The 22,017-nt window shown below is 42.0% G+C and overlaps 1 protein-coding gene across 1 annotated transcript in view; it reads left to right on the top strand.

Moving 5' to 3' along the window:
* Positions 1-22,017, top strand: part of LOC132383377 (adhesion G protein-coupled receptor B2-like) — a 1,046,509-nt gene that overhangs the window by 382,785 nt on the left and 641,707 nt on the right. Inside the window, exons 11-12 of the mRNA XM_059954264.1 lie at positions 16,526-16,634; positions 17,264-17,410. Of these exons, the coding sequence (XP_059810247.1) occupies positions 16,526-16,634; positions 17,264-17,410 (256 nt within the window). The remainder of the gene's footprint in view (positions 1-16,525; positions 16,635-17,263; positions 17,411-22,017) is intronic.

Genomic DNA, 22,017 nt, shown 5'->3' with positions numbered 1-22,017 from the left:
TAGCGGACAATGATGCAGCCAGTCAGGATGTTCTTAATTGTGCCCCTGTAGATAGTTCTTAGGATTTGGGTGTCCATACCAAACCTCTTCAACCATCTGAGGTGAAAGAGGCACTGTTGTATCTTTTTCTACACACAGCAGGTACAAAGCTGAGCCACTGATGTCAGTAAGGGTTAGTCCATCACTGTTCCTCCTGTAATCCACAACCAGCTCCTTTGTTTTTGCAGTATTGAGGGAGAAGTTGTTTTCTTGACACTATCATGTCAGGGTGATGACTTCTTCTCTGTAGGCTGCCTCATTATTATTTGAGATTAGGCCAATCAGTGTAGTGTCATCAGCAAATTTAATTAGCAGATTAGAGCTGTGGTTGGCCACACAGTCATTGGTACACAGAGAATGCTTGTCTTCATCAGTCAGGACATTGATTATAAAAGTCAGGTAGTCATGTTGCAGATATATAAAATTTTACCTAGGCCACATTTGCAGTGTAGTCTGCAGTACTAGTTCTATCTTTGGTGTGAGATTAGAGAAAATCCCATGATTCTCAGATATGGAATCAAGTATATCAGCAGCAAGAACTCTTGATCTACCATATACTTCTTGGTCAATGCAAATGAGAAACATTCATTCAGGACCTTGCCCATATTGCTTCACTCCATTCATGGGGACCAAATGCTAATCTGTGAATGGGGTGTGGTGATAAGGGCAAGGTCCTCAATGAACACTTCTCATTTGCGCTCACCAAGGAGGAGGATATGGGAGATAGACAGTTGAGGGAGCCACAGTGACTGGGTCTCTGGCACCGAGTCTAGTGCTATGGCTCAGAAGAACCAAGGGTGAAGGTAACTCCAGTGTTGATAGGAGATTTATTACTCAAAGGAACAAAGATGAGGTTCTGTGTGCCTGATAGAGACAGCCAGATAATATGTTACCTCTCTTCTGCCAGGATCAAGGATGTCTTGTTTCGGGTCCATGGTATTCTCAAGGGCAAGGGTGAACAGCCAGAAATTGTGGTGCATATTAGCTATAATATGCACGTAGGCAGACAAGGTGAGGGGGACCTGAAGAGTGGTTTTAAAGAGCTAGTTTGACAGCTGAGAAACAACACTTCCAGGGTAGTGATCTCTGGATACTGCCTTGTGGCCTGTGCTGGTGACAGTAGGATTGGGATGATTTGGCAGATGAATGTGTAGCTGAGGAACTGGTGTAGGGGGCAGGAGTTCAGATTTATGTATCATTAATATCTCTCCTGGGTAAGGTTCTACCTGTACAAAAGGGACGGGTTACACCTGAATCAGTAGGGGTTCAATATCTATGCAGACAGGTTGGCAAGAGTTGCCTGGGAGGGTTTAAACTACAATTTGGCAGGGTAATGTGAACCAGAGTGATAGTGCTGAACATGAGGCAGTGAGGAGAGGCTGTTGAAAGGGCAAAATTGCAGTCAATAGGATAACATAAAAGGTGGACAAAATTGAAAAGGATTAATACAGGACTGAAGGTGTTATATTTGAATGCGCACAGTATACAGAATAAGGGAGATGAACTTGTACACAGTTACAGATTGGAAGGAATGCTGTGTTAGGTATCACCGAATCAAGGATGAAAAAAGATTATAGCTGGGAGCTTAATTAATGTCCAAGGATATACATTGTATCGAAAGGACAGGCAGGAATGCAGAGGGGCGGTGTTGCTCCATGGTAAAATATGAAATCAAATCATTAGAAAGGGGTGACATAGGGTTCAAAGGGTCAATGAGGTCACCCCTTATGAATAGTAATGTACTGGAACATACAATAGAAAGGAGTTGTCTGCTGGCATGTTTTATAGCATATTAAGTGATAAATCCCTTGAGCCCAATAAGCTGTATCCTAAGACTATGTGGGGAAGCTAGAAACGTATTAACAAGTGTCCTGCATCATTTTTACTCGCAAGTGAGGTACCAGAAGACTGGAGTAATGTTTGTCTTTATTTAAGAATGGTAGCAAAAACATTCCAGGGAATGATAGGCCAGTTAGCCTAACATCAATAATAGGAAAATTATTGAGAGCATTGGAAGGGCAGCTAATTAATATGTTTCAAGTCCTAGGTCTCAATACCTCCTCGTGCAACTGGATCCTCAATTTCCTCAATTGCAGACCCCAGTTAGTTTGGATTAGCAACTCTTCAATTTCCCTCACCACAAGTGCACCATAAGGCTGTGTGTTTCAGCCCCTGCCCAGCTTGCTTTACACCTAAGACAGTGAGGCTAAACACAGCTCCAATATCATAATTAAGTTTGCAATGACACCACTGTAGTTGCCATATCAGAGACAGTGACAAGTCAGCATATAGGAGGGAGACTGAAAATCTGGCTGAGTGGTGTCACAACAACCTGTCACTCAATACCAGCAAGATCAAGGAGATGATTATTGACTTCAGGAGGAGGAAACCAGAGGTCCATGAGCCAGTCCTCATCAGGGGATCAGAGGTGGAGAGGATCTGCAAGTTTACACTCCTCTGTGTTACTATTTCAGAGGAAATGTGCTGGGCCCAACACACAAGTGCCATTATCAAGATAGCACGGCATTGCCTCTACTTTCTTTGAAGTTTGTGAAGATTCAGCATGCCAACTAAATCCTTGACAAACTTCTATAGATGTGTGGTGAAGAGTACATTGACTGGTTGCATCACAGCCTACACCAATGCCCTTGAACAGAAAAGCTAACAAGCAAAGTAGATATGGCCCAGTCACCGCGGGCCACTTCCCACTATTGAGTACATCTACATGGAAAACAACATCCATCATCAAGGAGCTCCACCATCCAGGCCATTCTCTCTTCTTGCTTCTGCCATCAGGAAAAAGGTACAGGAGGCTCTAGACTCACACCACCGGGGGCGAAACCCCTCAACCATCAGGCTCTTTCTTAATAGATTTTAACGAGACCTTTGATAAGGTCCTGCATGGTAGGCTAGTCTGGAAGGTCAGATCACATGTGATTCCAGATACACTAGTCAACTGATTATAAAATTGGCTTGGTGAAAAGAGACAGAAAGTGGTAGTGAAGGGTTCTATTCAGATTGAACACTTGTGAAGTTGGTGTGCCAGGTTAACTGCTTGTCGTCAATATTAACGACAGTGGTTTTTAAATTTAAGGATGACGACAAAAATGGTGGTGTAGTGGATGATGAAGAAGATTATCTAAAATACAATAGCAGTTAGATATACTGGGAAGAAGACCAAAGAATAGCAGTTATTATTTAACACCATCAAGTGAGAGATGTCACACAGTAAATGTTAGGACTCTGCAGACTACTGTAGTTTCTGAAAGGGAGCCATGAACCTGCACCCTAAGCCTCCCTGTACAACAGGTGGACAAGGTAATGAAGAAAGCATTTAGCACACTTAGACAATAGACAATAGCTGCAGAGGTAGACCATTTGGCCCTTCGAGCCTGCACAGCCATTCTGAGATCATGGTTGATCATCTACTATCAATACCCGGTTCCTGCCTTGTCCCCATATCCCTTGATTCCCCTATCCATAAGATACCTATCTGGCTCCTTCTTGAAAGCATCCAGAGAATTGGCCTCCACTACCTTCCGAGGCAGTGCATTCCACACCTCCACAACTCTCTGGGAGAAGAAGTTTTTCCTTAACTCTGTCCTAAATGACCTACCCCTTATTCTTAAACCATGCCCTCTGGTACTGGACTCTCCCAGCATCTGGAACATATTTCCTGCCTCTATCTTGTCCAATCCTTTAATAATCCTATATGTTGCAATCAGATCCCCTCTCAATCTCCTTAATTTCAGCGTGTACAAGCCCAGTCTCTCTAAACTTTCTGCATAACACAGTCCGGACATCCCAGGAATTAAAATTATGAATCTACACTGCACTTCCTCTACAGCTCCTCGAATATATTCAAGTATCTTCATTCTCATGTGCGTCAATTTAGCTGGGAAAGCTCCACACAGATGTTACTGGGACTGGAAGTTATAAACAAGTTATAAGGAAACACTGGATAGGCTTGGGGCTATTTTCCATGAATTGTTGGCAGCTGAGGCCACATCGGGCCAGAGCTCAGGAGGCCACATCTCAGCAGGTGAAGGCCCCATGGAAGGACAGAGTTTGAACTGTTGGCTCTCCTCAATGCTGACAGAGGATATTTTCGAAATTACGAGACGTATGTGATTATCGCTGGGGACTGTAGTTTATATTCATCTCATTCAGTTTTTCTGAGTTTTCTTTCTTGTTGCGGATTGGCAGGTGGGTAGTATGTTACTATTTTGGGTAAGAAGGTGTATGTTTGATATTATTGATGCTTTTTTTCGTGCAGGAGGAGCTTGAGGGTTAGAAGTTTGATGTTATAGCTGCTGTGTCCCAATGGGTGATCTGTTATGTTTCTGTGTGATTGAGTGTTAGGGGGTTTGCAAGTTTTGTTTCTTTTTCATGTGGGTGTGGAGCCTCAACAACCATCGTTTTTCTGTATCTCATGGTTATCTGGTGAAGACCAACCTCAGGATTGTATTCTGCTACATACTTTGATGATAAAATGTACCTTTAAACACTTGCAGTTCCTGAGGGGTGGAGGTGAAGTAAATTGTCACAGTCTTTTTCCCAGGATAGGGAGTACAAGATTAGAAAACATAGATTTAAGATGAGAAAGGAGCAAATTAAAGGGGACCCGAGGGATAACTTTTTCACATAGGGTGGTGGGAATGTGGAATGAACTGCCAGACGAAGCTGTGGAACTCAGTACAATTACAATGTTTAACAGACATTTGGACAGGTAGATGGTTAAAGAAGGTTTAGAAGGATATTGGCCAAATGTGGACAAATTGGATAAACAGCGTAAACACGACTTGGTTTAATGACCTTTTACTCTGATTCTATGACGAGTTGATAAATCCTTAGGTCAGGTGAGATTTATCATAGGTTGTTCGAGAGGAGTTAGCTCGGTGCAGATCTGGAGGATTTGAATCTTTTCTAGTTACAGTTCAGTTGCGAGAGGACTAGAGTGTAGCTAATTTTCTTCCTTTATTTAAGAAGAACAAGGGATCACCAGCTAACTACAGGCTAGTAAACATATATGAATGGTAGGCAGTTGACTGGAGATAATCCTTAAGAACAGGATTTGTATGTAATTGGAAAGGGAGGGACTGATCAGGAGTTGTCAGCACAGCCTTTAGCAGAGGAAACCATGTCTTATTAATTTGATGGAGAGTTTTGTTGTGGTAACATTGTAAGGACAGGGTGATGGATATTTAGATATGCATTTAAATAGCATGGCACAGAAGGAGGTGTGTCTTGCTGGCAAATGTGCAGTCTCTGGTGAATAAAATGGATGATCTCAGAGATAGGGTGCTGAAGCAGAGGGACATTAGTACTGTGTGTATCCTGGTTAACCCCTCCTGTACCAGATGCAGCGATTCAGATTGACAAGTTTACTATAACCATATAACAATCACAGCATGGAAACAGGCCATCACGGCCCTCCTAGTCCGTGCCGAACTCTTAATCTCACCTAGTCCCACCTACCCACACTCAGCCCATAACCCTCCACTCCTTGCCTGTCCATATACCTATCCAATTTTACCTTAAATGACACAAATGAACTGGCCTCTACTACTTCTACAGGAAGCTCATTCCACACAGCTATCACTCTCTGAGTAAAGAAATACCCCCTCGTGTTTCCCTTAAACTTCTGCCCCCTAACTCTCAAATCATGTCCTCTCGTTTGAATCTCCCCTACTCTCAATGGAAACAGCCTATTCACGTCAACTCTATCTATCCCTCTCAAAATTTTAAATACCTCGATCAAATCCTCCCTCAACCTTCTACGCTCCAATGAATAGAGACCTAACTTGTTCAACCTTTCTCTGTAACTTAAGTGCTGAAACCCAGGTAACATCCTAGTAAATCGTCTCTGCACTCTCTCTAATTTATTGATATCTTTCCTATAATTCGGTGACCAGAACTGCACACAATATTCTAAATTTGGCCTTACCAATGCCTTGTACAATTTTAACATTACATCCCAACTTCTGTACTCAATGCTCTGATTTATAAAGACCAGCGTTCCAAAAGCCTTCTTCACCACCCTATCTACATGAGACTCCACCTTCAGGGAACTATGCACTGTTATTCCCAGATCTCTCTGTTCCTCTACATTCCTCAATGCCTTACCATTTACCCTGTATGTTCGATTTGGATTATTCCTGCCAAAATGTAGAACCTCACACTTCTCAGCATTAAACTCCATCTGCCAACGTTCAGCCCATTCTTCTAACTGGCCTAAATCTCTCTGCAAGCTTTGAAACCCTACTTCATTATCCACAACACCTCCTACCTTAGTATCATCGGCATACTTACTAATCCAATTTACCACCCCATCATCCAAATCATTTATGTATATTACAAACAACATTGGGCCCAAAACAAATCCCTGAGGCACCCCGCTAGTCACCGGCCTCCATCCCGATAAACAATTATCCACCACTACTCTCTGGCATCTCCCATTTAGCCACTGTTGAATCCATTTTATTACTCCAGCATTAATACCTAACGACTGAACCTTCTTAACTAACCTTCCATGTGGAACTTTGTCAAAGACTTTGACAACATATAGACTACATCCACTGCCTTACCCTCATCAACATTCCTCGTAACTTCTTCAGAAAATTCAATAAGGTTTGTCAAACATGATGTTCCACGCACAAATCCATGCTGGCTACTCCTAATCAGATCCTGTCTATCCAGATAATTATTAATACTATCTCTAAGAATACTTTCCATTAATTTACCCACCACTGATGTCAAACCGACAAACTTTCTTAATCTCTTCCTTAATCCTCTTTCTTAATCTCTATATGCTCAAGCTTCTCAGTCTGCTGTAAGTCTCCAAGGTCCTTTTCTGTAGTGAATTCTAAAGCTAAGTATTCACTAAGTACCTCTGCAACCTGCCTCCAGTTCCATGCACATTTTTCCATTGTCACAATTAATTGGTCCTATTCTCTCACATCTTATCCTCTTGCTCTTCACATACTTGTAGAATACCTTGGCATTTTCCTTAATCCTGCTCGCCAGGACTTTTTTACCCAATTTCCCTTGGGATCAATAAAGTAAGTCTATCTGTCTGTTCTCATGGCCCTTTCTGGCTCTCCTAATTTCATTCTTAAGCTTCTTCCTGCTAGCCTTATAATTTTCTAGTATCTCTATCAGTATCTAGTTTGTTGAACCTTTTGTAATCTTTCTTTGCTTCTTGACTAGATTTTCTACAGCCTTTGTACACCTTGGTTCCTGTACCCTACCATCCTTTCCCTATCTCATTGGAACATACCTGTGCAGAATGCCACACAAATATCCCCTGAACATTTGCCATATTTCTGCTGTACATTTCCCTGAGAACATCTGTTCCCTATTTATGCTTCCAAGTTCCTGCCTGATAGCTTCATATTTCCCCTTAGTATAATTAAACATTTTCCTAACTGCCAGCTCCAATCCCTCTCCAATGCTATGTTAAAGGAGATAGTGATCACAATTCTATCTTCAAAATGCTCTCCCACTGAGAGAACTGACACCTGTACCAGATCAAGTACAGTCTCTCCTCTTGTAAGCTTATTTATATATTGTGTCAGGAAACCTTCCTGAACACACCTAACAAACTCCACACACATCCAAATCCCTTGCTCTAGGGAGATGCTAATCAATGTTGGGAAAATCAAATCTCCCATCGCAACAACCCTGTTATTATTGGACCATTCCAGAATCTATCTCCCTATCTGCTCCTCGATGTCCCTGTTAATATTGGGTGGTCTTTAAAAAACACCCAGTGGAGTTATTGACCCCTTCCTGTTTCTAACTTCCACCCACAGACTCAGTAGACAATCCCCCATAACTGGCTCCTTTTCTGGAGCCATGACACTATCTCTGATCAGCAGCGCCATGCCCCTATCTGTTTTGCCTCCCTCCTAGTTCTTTCAGAAACATCTAAAGCCTGCCACTCTAGTAGCCTTTCCTACCTCTGAGCCATCCAAATCTCTGTCATGGCCACAACTTCATATCTCCAAGTATTGATATATGCTCTAAGCTCATCCACTTTGTTCATGATGCTTCTTGCATTCAAATAGATATATTTCAAACCATCAGTCTGAGTGCATCTTTCTCTATCACCTGCCTATCCTCCCTCACACTGCCTAGAAGCTTTCTCTATTTGTGAGCCAACTGCCCCTTCCTCCGTCTCTTCAGTACGGTTCCCACCCCACAGCAGACTATTACATAATTTTCAAAATCAGTATGCCCATCTACACTACTAAGAGTGTTGTATTTCTTGTCATTATTAACTTGGATAAGTGGATATAGGACCGTAAGACATCACAGCAGAATTAGGTCATTAGGTCCATCATTCCTGCTCTGCCATTTCATCATGACTGATCCAGTTTTTCTCAATCTCCTGCCTTCATGCATTGGCCAATCAAAAATTTGTCAACCTCTGCCTTAGATATACATTATGACTTGGCCTCCTGTGGCAAAAAAAAAGAATTCCACAGATTCACCGCTCTCTGCTCAAGCAATTTCCCATCATCTCATTTTAAAAGGATGCTCCTTTATTCTGAGGCTATGTCTTCTGGTCTTAGACTCTCCCACCATGGGCAACATCTTCTACACATCCACTCTAACAAGGCCTTTCACCATTTAACAGGTTTCAGTGAAGTCACCACACATTCTTCTGAATTGTGGTGAATACAGGCCCTGAGCCATCAAGCTCCTCATATGACAAGACATTCAATCGTGGAAACATTTTCATGAACCCCCTCCAGTTTCAGCACATCCTTTCTAAGAAAAGGGGCCCAAATCTGCTTCACAATACTCCAAGTGAAGCCTCACCAGTACTTTATAAAGTTTCAATGTTACATCCTTGCTTTTATATTCTAGTCTTCTTGAAATGAATGATAACATTGCATCTGTCTTCCTCACCACAGACTCAACCTGCAAATTAAGGAATCCTGCACAATCACATCCATATCCCTTTACACCTAATTTTTTTTGTATGTTTTCTCCATTTCGAAAATCATCAATGCTTTGATTTCTTCTACCAAAGTGCACTTCCCAACATGGTATTCTATCTGCCATTTCTTTGCCCATTCTCCTAATCTCTCTCAGTCCTTCTGTAGCATCTCTACTTTCTGAAACCTATCTGCCCCTCCACATATCTTCATTTCACCTGCAAACTTTGCAATAATGCCATCAGTTCCATCGTCCAAATCAATGACATAACATTAAAAGGTCTGTCCCAACACAGACCCTTGTGGAACACCACTAGTCACTGCAGCCAGCCAGAAAGGGCTCCCTTCATTCCCACTCTTTGCTTCCTGCCAATCAGCCACTGCTTCATCCATACTAGAACATATAATTTCCTATGTATCCTATCATTTCTTTTATTTATTTTATTTACCGATACTGTGTGGAGTTGGCCCTTCTGACCCTTCGAGCTACGCAGCCCCAGCAACCCCACAACCCAATTAATCCTAAACTAATCACAGGACAATTTACAGTGACCAACTAACCTAAACCTAGGCTTATTCAAAAAATTAGAAGCATGGGATCTAGGGAAGTTTGGCCAGGTGGATTCAGAATTGGCTTGCCTGCAGAAAGCAGAGGGTTGTGATGGAGGGAGTAAATACAGACTGGAGGGTTGTGACTAGTGGTGTCCCACAAGGATCAGTTCTGGGACCTCTACTTTTCGTGATTTTTATTAACAACCTGGATGTGGGGGGTAGAAGGATGGGTTGGGAAGTTTGTTGTGGATAGAGTAGAGGATTATCGAAGATCACAGAGAGACATTGATAGGATGCAGAAGTGGGCTGAGAAGTGGCGGATGGAGTTCAACCCAGAGAAGTGTGAGGTGGTACACTTTGGAAGGAAAATCTCCAAGGCAGGGTACAAAGTAAATGACAGGATATTTGGTAGTGTGGAGGAGCACAGGGATCTGGGGGTACATGTCCATAGATCCCTGAAAGTTGCCTCACAGGTAGATAGGCTAATTAAGAAAGGTTATGGGGTGTTAGCTTTCATAAGTCGAGGGATAGAGTTTAAGAGTCGTGAGGTAATGATGCAGCTCTATAAAACTCTGGTTAGACGGCACTTGGAGTACTGTATCCAGTTCTGGTCGCCTCACTATAGGAAGGATGTGGAAGCATTGAAAAGGGTACAGAGGAGATTTACCAGGATGCTGCCTGGTTTAGAGAGTATGGATTATGATCAGAGATTAAGGGAGCTAGGGCTTTATTACTCTCTGGAGAGAAGGAGGATGAGAGGAGACATGATAGAGGTGTACAAGATATTAAGAGGAATAGACAGAGTGGACAGCCAGCGCCTCTTCCCCAGGGCACCACTGCTCAGTACAATAGGACATGGCTTTAAGGTAAAGGGAGAGAAGTTCAAGGGGGATATTAGAGGAAGGTTTTTCACTCAGAGAGTGGTTGGTGCGTGGAATGCACTGCCTGAGTCAGTGGTGGAGGCAGAAACACTAGTGAAGTTTAAGAGACTACTAGACAGGTATATGGAGGAATTTAAGGTGGGGGGTTATATGGGAGGCAGGGTTTGAGGATCGGCACAACATTGTGTGCCGAAGGGCCTGTAATGTGCTGTACTATTCTATGTCTATGTCTATGTCTACTAATTCCATTCTTTACAGCTCATGTCTTCAGCTTCTAATCATTGCTGCGGTTCTCTCCTTGTCTGTCCTGTGTCCAGCCCGTCCTGCCCTCGCATAGCGTTTTTTTTCAAATTCTTTTTTAAAATTGGTAAACTTCATTTCCATCCCTCCGCAGGTAGAACTTTCTAATATTATAATTTTGGGTTTAATTAACCTGGGTTACACACATTTCAAGAATGAATGCTTAGTGCACTCCTCTCCTCACTCTACATTTACGACTGTGTGCAAAGACACAGCTCAAGTTCCATCCGTAAATTGTTGTTGGCAGAATATCGGTGGAGACAAGGAGACGTATAGAGAGATACGTTCACTAGTTCAGTTGTGTCTCAATGGCCATCAAGTAAGACCAAGGAATTGATTGTGCACTTCAGGAAGGGGAAGTTCATAGAATTCATTGAGGGGTCAGCAGTGGAATGGCTGTGAGCAATTTCAAGTGCCTGGCCATCAACATCTCAAAGACAAGGGAAAAGGCAATTCTGAGTGTTGGTAAGGAACCAGATTTGATTAAGGAGCTTAAGGGAAGACAAATTCAGATGTATCTTGTAGAGTAAAGGGAAATACTGAGGCATGAGAGAGGAGCTGGCTAAGGTTGATTCGAAGAGGATGCCAGCAGGAATAGTGACAGAACAGCAATAGCTGGAGTTTCTGAGGGCAGTTTGGAAGATGCAGGTTAGATACATATCAATGATGAAGTATTCCAAAAGCAGAATGAGTTAACAGTGGCTGACAAGGGTAGCCAAATATAGTAAAAATTTGTGGAAAGTCCAAAGGTTCTTGGGAGTCCTTATGCAGGATTGTCTAAAAGTTAACTTGCAGGTTGAGTCTGTGGTAAGGAAGACAGATGCAATGTTGGCATTCATTTTGAGAGGACTGGAATGTAAATGCAAAGATATAATGCTGATGCTTTATAAGTCATTGGTCAGATTGAACTTGTAGTTTTGGGACCCTTATCTAAGAAACAATGTGTTGGCGTTGGAGAGGGTGCAGAGGAGATTCACAAGAATGATCCTGGGAATGAAAAGCTTACTTTGTGAGGAATGTTTGATGGCTCTGGGCCTGTACTTACTGGAATTTAGAAGAATAAGCAGGGATCTTATTGCAACCTATCGAATATTGAAAAGCTTAGATAGAGTGGACGTGGAGAGGATTCTTTTCTAGTGGGCGAGTCTATGACCAGAGGACACAACCAATGAATAAGGAGATATCCCTTTAGAATGGAGGTAAGGATTTTCTTTAGCAAATCTGTGAAACTCACTGCAATCAATGACTGTGGAAGCTGTCATTGGGTATATTGAAAGTGGAGGTTGGTAGATTCTTGATCAGCAAAGGTATGGGGAGAAGACATAAAAATGAGGTTGTGAGAGATAATAAACATAATGATGGAATGGCAGAGCAGTCTGATTGGGCCAAATAGCCTAATTCTGCTCCTATGTTTTGTGATCTTATTGTTTTACATAATCTATCCTGGAATCAACACTTGGTTACAATCACAAAGATGGTCTGCCAGTGGCTGCTCCATTAGGGGTTTGAGGAGATTTGTTATGTCTCCAATGATTTCTGCAAACTTCTACAGATATACAGTGGAGAGCATTCTAACTGATTGGTATGGAGCCTCCAATGCATAGGACTGCGAGGTTGAAGAGGGTTGCAGAGGGTTGGGCACAATCCTTCCTGCCTTTGAGAACACCTTCAAGAGGCAGTGCTTCAAGAAGGTGGTAGCCATCAATAAAAGTGCTCAGCATCCAGAACATTCTCTCTTCACATCACCCCAAGAGCCTGAAGACCTAGACTCGGTGTTTTAGGAACAACTTCCTCTCACCTGTCATCAGATTTTTCATGACCACAATCGTGTTATGTGTCATTTAAACTTTTTAGTTATTTTTGTAACTTTTGTTAACCTTTAATTAATTGCTTAACTCTATATCTTAATCAGATGTATAAGCATTGACATATGTGGTAAGGGGTGGTAGACTGGAGATATGTCTCTACCAAAGGAGGTGTAATGTGCTTCTTCCCTCTGCTAGCATGCAGGTGACCCATGGGCAAGATGTAGCATCTACTTAGCAATCATTCTGTGCACCCCACGATCAGGGTCACATGAAGCCATGGGAGCATGTGGTGAATATCTCAAGTCCTGGTTATGCGACCACTGACACCAGGCAGAGTATTGATAATAGCTGGGGTCACTCATATTTGCAAAGAGCAGTCACGGTCATGAAAAGACCATGATTGCTTACCTTATATAACAGGGCACAGAATGAACCGACGATATGTGGTGAAAATTTGCCAAGAACAGTCACGGTCATGAAAAGACCATGATTGCTTACCTCATATAACAGGGCGTAGAATGAACTGACGATATGTGGTGAAAATTTGCAACAGCAGTACCTTGCAAGACATAATCAAAGTAAAAAGGAAAATCATGAGGTTGATGTCTGGAGCATGTTGATATTAAGGGAGAGGAGGTTTTGGAGCTGTTAAAATACATTAGGACGGATAAGTCCCCTGGGCCTGACGAAATATTCTCCAGGCTGCTCCATGAGGTGAGGGAAGAGATTGCTGAGCCTCTGGCTGGGATCTTTATGTCCTTGTTATCCACGGGAATGGTACTAGAACATTGGAAGTAGGCAAATGTTGTCCCCTTGTTCAAAAAAGGTAGTAGGGATAGTCCAGGTAATTATAGACCAGTGAGCCATACGTCTGTGGTGGGAAAGTTGTTGGAAAAGATTCTTAGAGGTAGGATCTATGGGCATTTAGAGAATTATGGTCTGATCAGGGACAGTCAGCATTGCTTTGTGAAGGGCAGATCATGTCTAACAAGCCTGATAGAGTTCTTTGAGAAGGTGACCAGCCATATAGATGAGGGTAGTCCAGTGGATGTGATCTACATGGATTTTAGTAAGGCATTTGACAAGGATCCACACAGTAGGCTTATACAGAAAGTCAGCAGGCATGGGATCCAGGGAGGTTTGGCCAGGTGGATTCAGAATTGACTTGCCTGCAGAACGCAGAGGGTCGTGGTGGAGGGAGGGTTCAGATTGGAGGGTTGTGACTAGTGGCGTCCCACAAGGATCTATTCTGGGACCTCTACTTTTCGTGATTTTTATTAACGACCTGGATGTGGGGGTAGAAGGATTGGTTGGCAAGTTTGCAGATGACACAAAGGTTGGTGGTGTTGTAGATAGTGTAGAGGATTGTCGAAGATTGCAGAGAGACATTGATAGGATGCAGAAGTGGGCTGAGAAGTGGCAGATGGAGTTCAACCCAGATAAGTGTGAGGTGGTAAACTTTGGAAGGACAAACTCCACAGCAGTGTACAAAGTAAATGGCAGGATACTTGGTAGTGTGGCGGAGCAGAGGGATTTTGGGTACATGTCCACAGATCCCTGAAATTTGTCTCACAGGTAGATAGGGTGTTAGCTTTCATAAGTCGAGGGATAGAGTTTAAGAGTCGCAATGTAATGATGTAGCTCTATAAAACTCTGGTTAGGCCATACTTGGAGTACTGTGTCCAGTTCTGGGCACCTTACTATAGGAAGGATGTGAAAGCATTGGAAAGGGTACAGAGGAGATTTACCAGGGTGCTGCCTGGTTTAGAGAGTATGGATTATGATCAGAGATTAAGGGAACTAGGGTTTTACTCTTTGGAGAGAAGGAGGATGAGAGGAGACATGATAGAGCTGTACAAGTTATTAAGCAGAATAGACAGTGCATAGCCAGTGCCTCTTCCCCAGGGTACCACTGCTCAGTACAAGAGGACATGGCTTTAAGGTAAGGGGAGGGAAGTTCAAGGAGGATATTAGAGGAAAGTATTTTAATTCAGAGAGTGGTTGGTGCGTGGAATGCACTGCCTGAGTCAGTAGTGCAGGCAGATACACTAGTGAAATTTAAGAGACTACTAGACAGGTATATGGAGGAAATTAAGGTGGGGGGTTATATGGGAGGCAGAGTTTAAGGGTCGACACAACATTATAGGCTGAAGGGCCTGTAATATGCTGTACTATTCTATGTTCTATGAGTCCTGAAGAAGGGCCTGGGTGCAAAACGTCGACTGTTTATTCATTTCCATAGATGCTGCCTGACCTGCTGAGTTCCTCCAGCATTTTGTGTTTATTACTTACTCTGGATTTCTGACATATGCAGAATCGTTTGAGTTTGTTTTCAACAAATCAAAATTTTGAATTTCCAGCCAGCATTTTTGGACTTCTGGACGGCCTTCAGTAATGTACCAAGGAATCGATTATTAAACAGCACTTGGGGCATTATTCTGTCATTGACTAATTTTGTGAAATGTACTGGAGTCCCACTTGTGTATATAGATGAGGAATTCAAAGCTAACATATCTGTGTAGGTATTGGTATTGTCACATGCACCAAGATAGAGTTAAAATCTTGTCATGCATACTATTTTACATTAACAAGGCTGGACCAGGACAGGCTATTGGTGATGTTTTCACTTAAAGCTAAGTGGTGGGAATGTTTTTGAAAGGCCGCTGGGATATATAGGTAAATTAAAGAATGCGGCAAGGACTTGGTTGATGGAATATCATGTAGAATATTGTGAGGTCATTCACACTGGTAGAAAAAATAAAAATCCAATCTCATTTTTAAATTGTGACACTATGATTTTCATTGCTATCTAACAGAGCATAGATTAGTGCACAATAGAACAAAGTAAAGGCAGATGAAATTTAATCTGGATATGTGAGAAGGTGCCTTTAGAGAAGTCAAATTCTGATTGGACATGTAGAGCAGATAGAGGGGATCTAGAGATGCAACTCCATTCAGCTGTGTTTCTACTTTCAAGAAATTTGCACTTTTGCTTGTTGGGAACCAAAGACGAAGTTTCAAAATAAAAAAAGTTAGCTATTCAAATTGGAGTTAACTAGAATGTTACCTGGGTTTCAGCACCTAAGTTACAGATAAAGGTTGAACAGGTTAGGTCTTTATTCTTTGGAGTGTAGAAGGTTGAGGGGGGACTTGATAGGGGTATTTAAAATTATGAGGGGGATAGAGAGAGTCGACGTGGATAGGCTTTTTCCATTGAGAGTAGGGGAGATTCAAACAAGAGGACATGAGTTGAGAGTTAAGGGGAAAAAGTTTAGGGTTAACACGAGAGGGAACTTCTTTACTCAGAGAGTGGTAGCTGTGTGGAATGAGCTTCCAGTAGAAGTGGTAGAGGCAGATTCGGTATTGTTAATTAAATTAAAATTGGATAGGTATATGGACAGGAAAGGAATGGAGGGTTATGGGCTGAGTGCAGGTCGGTGGGACTAGATGAGAGTAAGCATTCGGTACAGACTAGAAGGGCCAAGATGGCCTGTTTCCATGCTGTAATTGTTATAAGGTTATATGGTCAAAAGCTTGTTTTCTCACAGGGGAATGAGTCTTTGGAACTTGCTCACAGAAGAGACGCACAGGCTCTGTTGCTTAGTGTTCTCAGGATAGAATTAGGTATTTTTGCATGTTAAGGGAACTAAGGTTAATTGCACATAAATGAATTTTTAAAAAGAGTTCATGGATATTTGAGAGAGAATAGGCACAGGATTGTTGTGGAATAAAAATTGAGATAGATGAGTTTGCTTTTCTGAGAATGGGATTAGCACATGAAAGTGGTTCTGAAGTAAAGGCTCACAGGATCTCTTTGATGGTAAGAGTAGACATTTGGGGCCAGAAGACCTACCCCAACCTGTGTTGTTTTGTTTTTGCATTCCCATGAAGTTTCATTTCCAATCGATATTAAGTTATATTGAACAGTATTTGCGGTTAGACAAATCCTTTGAACAATGTAAGAGGCTGATAATGCAGTAACAATGATTCATTCTCATAGGTTGCACCTGGCTCAATCCGCTTAATGCAAGTTGTTGAAGATTTCATCCATATTGTGGGTCATGGGCTGAAAGTGTTTCAGAGTGCCCTCATAGTGACAGATAATCTTGGTAAGTACTGTGGTAATATGGGACTGCTTTATTCATAAGATATTAGAATTAAATTAGATGTATGGCATAACTTACAATCACTCAGGGTTTGGGAAAAATAAATAGATGCTTTCCTTATCAATGTTTTAGCTGTATCACTCTCCCAAACTGATTAGATCTCCAACTTTTGCTTACTTCAGTAGAAATCAATATACCCCATTTCTCCTACAAGTGCCATCAAATGCTATTCTGGTATGTTTCTAATAATTTCCAGGTTTGACATACTTGTTTCCCACAGAAGAAACCAAGTTAACTGGAATTCAGTTCCTGGTACTTGAGTCCTGTGGTAGGCCATTTGACCATGAGAATAAAACATCTGCTTGCAATACTATTTTTATTTGACAGAAGACATCACCATTTGGAAGTCCTGATTTGATGGCTAATAGTGTGACAACCACTGTCCTCCTGAGATCAATAAAATGCCCTTCCTGTTCTATATTGGGATTACTTATTTGACCATCACTAGATGCTACCAAGATGTTCATCCATTCATAGATTTGTACTTAATGTTGTTAAATTTGGTTTTTGAAGTTAAGCTAAAAATAACAAGCCTCACTGTTGCAATTATTTTGTTTTATCTTCTATTTCAGTGACCAGTATTCAGCGAGAACCTATATCTGCTATATCAAGTGATATCAGTTTCCCGATGAAAGGAAGGAGAGGAATGAAAGACTGGGCCAGAAATTCAGAGGACAAACTCTATATTCCAAAAGAAGTTTTCACAATTCCTTCTTCAGGTACTTGCATAGTTAACCAATATAGTTGTTACTGTGCCATTATAGGTGAAGGAACCTTGTTCCTTCCAGTAAGATCCTTCCTTAGATGCCTGAATGAGTTGAAACCTTTCTTTTTCATAAGGGTTCTACCACCTTGACCTGAGGAGAAATATTAGTTGCAGGAGTATTGCTTCAAACCAGCTGAAGACATCCCACCCTTTCTGCATCTAACAGTTGTGTTGTGCTTAGAATGTAAGGAACAATATGGCTTTTGATATGGCAATGTCATGGTAACTATAAATAAATGGATTAATTAGTCATTCAAAATCCAAGAGCTGCAGATGCTCCAAATCCGATATAGAAACAGAATAAAATGTTAGAATTAGCAGGCCAGGCAGTATCTGGAGGAAAAATGAGTTAATATGTTAAGTCAAGGAACTTACATTATTCCTTAATTTTTTTATATTCCTTATATTCATTCATATGGTATTTGTGGCATTTTGTTTTCTAAACATTTCTGCAATCCCTTCTGATTTAACAAACTTAACTGTGTTTCAGACATAAGCTGTTAGCAGTGAAATACTTTGTGATATTCTTGTGTAAATTTGGTCTTACAGAACAAGTTTCTTCTTTAGATTGAACCCATGATAGCAAGGTCACCAACCCTTCAAAAAAGCTATTATCCCATCAGTATCTGCTCAGATTTCAACTGAACCTTATCCTGCAGATGATCCAGCAATCACCTCTCCCTTGCTTTTGAATGATTCCCATGATGAAAGAATATTCCTCATATGGTAATTTGGAGGAGGACAATATTGACCCTGAATTCAATAAATTGTAAGCTAGCAGGGAGGCTAAATCATTTGGAGGGGAAGAGTTTACAGTGGATTCCTGAAGATTAGTGATCAGTGGATGAAACAAGTTTTCATGACATATTATTGACTGCAATTAAAAAAATTGATTGATTGTGACACCCACAAGTCATGAATGTTTATTCATTTTATCAAGCTGTACTTTAGGACTGTACTTATCCTAATTACTTTTGAGAAATAGGTGGCAAGGATGTCGCGCTCTCTCTTGTTGGAGATGGCCTGTGCCTTATATTTGTGAAGTGCAGAAGTTGAAAGCCATTTATCATTCCCATGCCTGTAACGTCTAAGGTCTGGGCTGCCTCTTTTGCAGGGTGATTGCAAATCGTATTGAAGATTTTGCCAGAATCTATAAACATCTTATCTCTGACCTTATGATGAAAGTTAGATTTGTAATGAAGCAGTGAAGATGTCTGGCCTAGGACATTGCCTGCAACAATTCCCTGGTGCTTGAATGGAGACATAAAGAAATCCTGATTCTGAAATCTGTAAAATCACATTGGAAGTTGGGGGAGGGAGAAATGAAAGAAGACACTAATCCCATCAATAATGCTCAACCCACTGACTTCCTCCGGCAGTTTGTATGTTGCTCCTGCTTATAACCATATAACAATTACAGCATGGAAACAGGCCATCTCGGCCCTTCTTGTCCATGCCGAACGCTTACTCTCACCTAGTCCCACCTACTTGCACCCAGTCCATAACCCTCCATTCCTTTCCTGTCCATATACCTATCCAATTTTACTTTAAATGACAATACCAAAATTGCCTCTACCACTTCTACTGAAAGCTTGTTCCACACAGCTACCACTCCCGAGTAAAGAAATTCCCCCTTGTGTTACCCCTAAACTTTTGCCCCTTAACTCTCAACTCATGTCCTCTTGTTTGAATCTTCCCTACTCTCAATGGAAAAAGCCTATCCACGTCAACTCTATCTATCCCCCTCATAATTTTAAATGCCTCTATCAAGTCTCTCCCTCAACCTTCTATGCTTCAAAGAATAAAGACCTAACTTGTTCAACCTTTCTCTGTAACTTAGGTGCTGAAACCCAGGTAACATTCTAGTAAATCTCCTCTGTACTCTCCCTATTTTGTTGACATCTTTCCTATAATTCGGTGACCAGAACTGTACACAATACTCCAAATTTGGCCTCACCAATGCCTTGTACAATTTTAACATTACATCCCAACTCCTATACTCAATGCTCTGATTTATAAAGGCCAGCATACCAAAAGCTTTCTTCACCACCCTATTCAAATGAGATTCCACCTTCAGGGAACTATGCACCATTATTCCTAGATCACTCTGTTCTACTGCATTCTTCAATGCCCTACCATTTACCATGTATGTCCTATTTGTATTATTCCTACCAAAATGTAGCACCTCACACTTATCAGCATTAAACTCCATCTGCCATCTTTCAGCCCACTCTCTCTGCAAGCTTTGAAAACCTACTTCATTATCCACAACGCCACCTATCTTAGTATCATCCGCATACTTACTAATCCATTTACCACCCCATCATCCAGATCATTATTGTATATAACAAACAACATTGGACCCAGTGCAGATCCCTGAGGTACACCACTAGTCACCGGCTTCCAAACTGACAAACAGTTATCCACCACTACTCTCTGGCCTCTCCCATCCAGCCACTGTTGAATCCATTTTACTATAATTTTCAATATTAATGCCTAACGATTGAACCTTCCTAACTAACCTTCCATGTGGAAACTTGTCAAAGGCCTTACTGAAGTCCATATAGACAACATCCACTGCTTTACCCTCATCAACTTTCCTTGTAACCTCTTCAAAAAATTCAATAAGATTTGTCAAACATGACCTTCCACTGACAAATCCATGTTGACTGTTTCTAATCAGACCCTGTCTATCCAGATAATTATATATATATCATCTCTAAGAATACTTTCCAACATTAATCCCGACATTACTACCTTTGCGGTCCTTCTTCTCAACTCCCTTCCTAGCTCCCTATATTCTCCTTTCAGGACCTCTTCCCTTTTCCTACCTATGTCATCAGTACCTATATGTACCACGACCTCTGGCTCCTCACCCTCCCACTTCAGAATATCTTGGACGTGATCAGAAACATCCCGGACCCTGGCACTAGGGAGGCAAATTACCATCCAGGTCTCCTGACTGCGTCCACAGAATTGCCTCTTTGACCCCCTAACTATCGAGGCCCCTATCACTACTGCCTTCCTCTTCCTTTCCCTACCCTTCTGAGCTACAGGGCCGGACTCTGTGCCGGAGGCACAGCCACTGCCGCTTCCCACAGGAAGTCGGTCCCTCCCAACAGTACTCAAACAGGAGTACTTATTGTCAAGGGGTACAGCCACTGGGGTACTGTCTAGCACCTGACTCTTCCCCTTCTCTCTCCTAACCGTGACCCACTTGTCTTCCTCCCATCGACCTGGTGTGACCACTTGCCTGTAACTCCTCTCTATCACCTCCTCACTCTCCCTGACCAGGCGAAGGTCATCGAGCTGCAGCTCCAGTTCCCTAACTCGGTCCCTCAGGAGCTGCAGTTCGGTGCACCTGGCGCAGATGTGGACGTCCGGGAGGCTAGGAGACTCCAGGACCTCCCACATCCAACACAGAGAACAACAAGCTGCCCTCACACTCATAATTCCCCCTTTCCTCAAATAACAGGAAAAATTGAAAACTAAACCTACCTTGCCTCACCTGTTTCCGGCTAAGTCTGTTGAGCCAAAGCCCTTAAACCTTCACTCTGCTCCCAGCTCACTCCGCTGCCCGCAAAACGATGCTGCCCACTATATAAGGCTGTGTTCCTTTTAAATCTTCAGTGCTTCACTGCCCAACGTCACACGCCTATGCAGTCCCGCCTCGCCGATGAGAAGAAGAAAAAATCAAAATGGCTCCCACCGCACTCCCTGCTCCAATTCTCAGACTTCCTTCTCCAAATTCTGTTCTCCAGATTTTTTTTACACCTAATAAGCATTTATTTCTTTGTGCAACAAAAATTAGATATGATCATTCATACATCAAAATGTATGCATTAACTACAATGAACAATGTCTGGAATCATAACATTGATGCAACCACAAAGAACTTCACCAAAATAAACAGATGAGTGTGAACTGGGAGACAAACTAGTGAAAAATAATTTTTAAAAATTCAACTTATCCGTAATGTCCATTGGACATAATTTCGGAAAAGACTGTAACATATTTTGGCCACACATTTTAGTTCCACATCCCATTCCCATTCTGATATGTCTATCCATGGCCTCCTCTACTGTCAAAATGAATCCAAACTCAGGTTGGAGGAACAACACCTTATATACCAGCTGGGTAGCCTCCAACCTGATGGCATAAACATTGACTTCTCTAACTTCTGTTAATGCCCCTCCTCCACTTCTTACCCCATCATTGACATATTTAGTTGTTTGTTATTTTTTTCTCTCTCTCTGCCCATCACTCAGCCTGTTCTCCATCTCCCTCTGGTTCCCCCTCCCCCCACTCTTTCTCCCGAGGCCTCCCGTCCCATGATCCTTTCCCTTCTCCAACTCTGTATCACTTTTGCCAATCACCTTTCCAGCTCTTAGCTTCAACCCACCCCCTCCGGTCTTCTCTTATGATTTCATATTTCCCCCTCCCCTCACTACTTTCAAATCTCTTACTTTATTTCCTTTCGATTAGTCCTGATGAAGGGTCTCGGCCGGAAACGTCGACAGTGATTCTCCTTATAGATGCTGCCTGGCCTGCTGTGTTCCA

The sequence above is a fragment of the Hypanus sabinus genome, chromosome 30 (assembly GCF_030144855.1).
Source record: "Hypanus sabinus isolate sHypSab1 chromosome 30, sHypSab1.hap1, whole genome shotgun sequence".
Lineage (NCBI taxonomy): Eukaryota > Metazoa > Chordata > Chondrichthyes > Myliobatiformes > Dasyatidae > Hypanus > Hypanus sabinus.
Note: the sequence above shows the minus strand (reverse complement) of the source record. Positions and strands in the feature narration are given on the sequence as shown.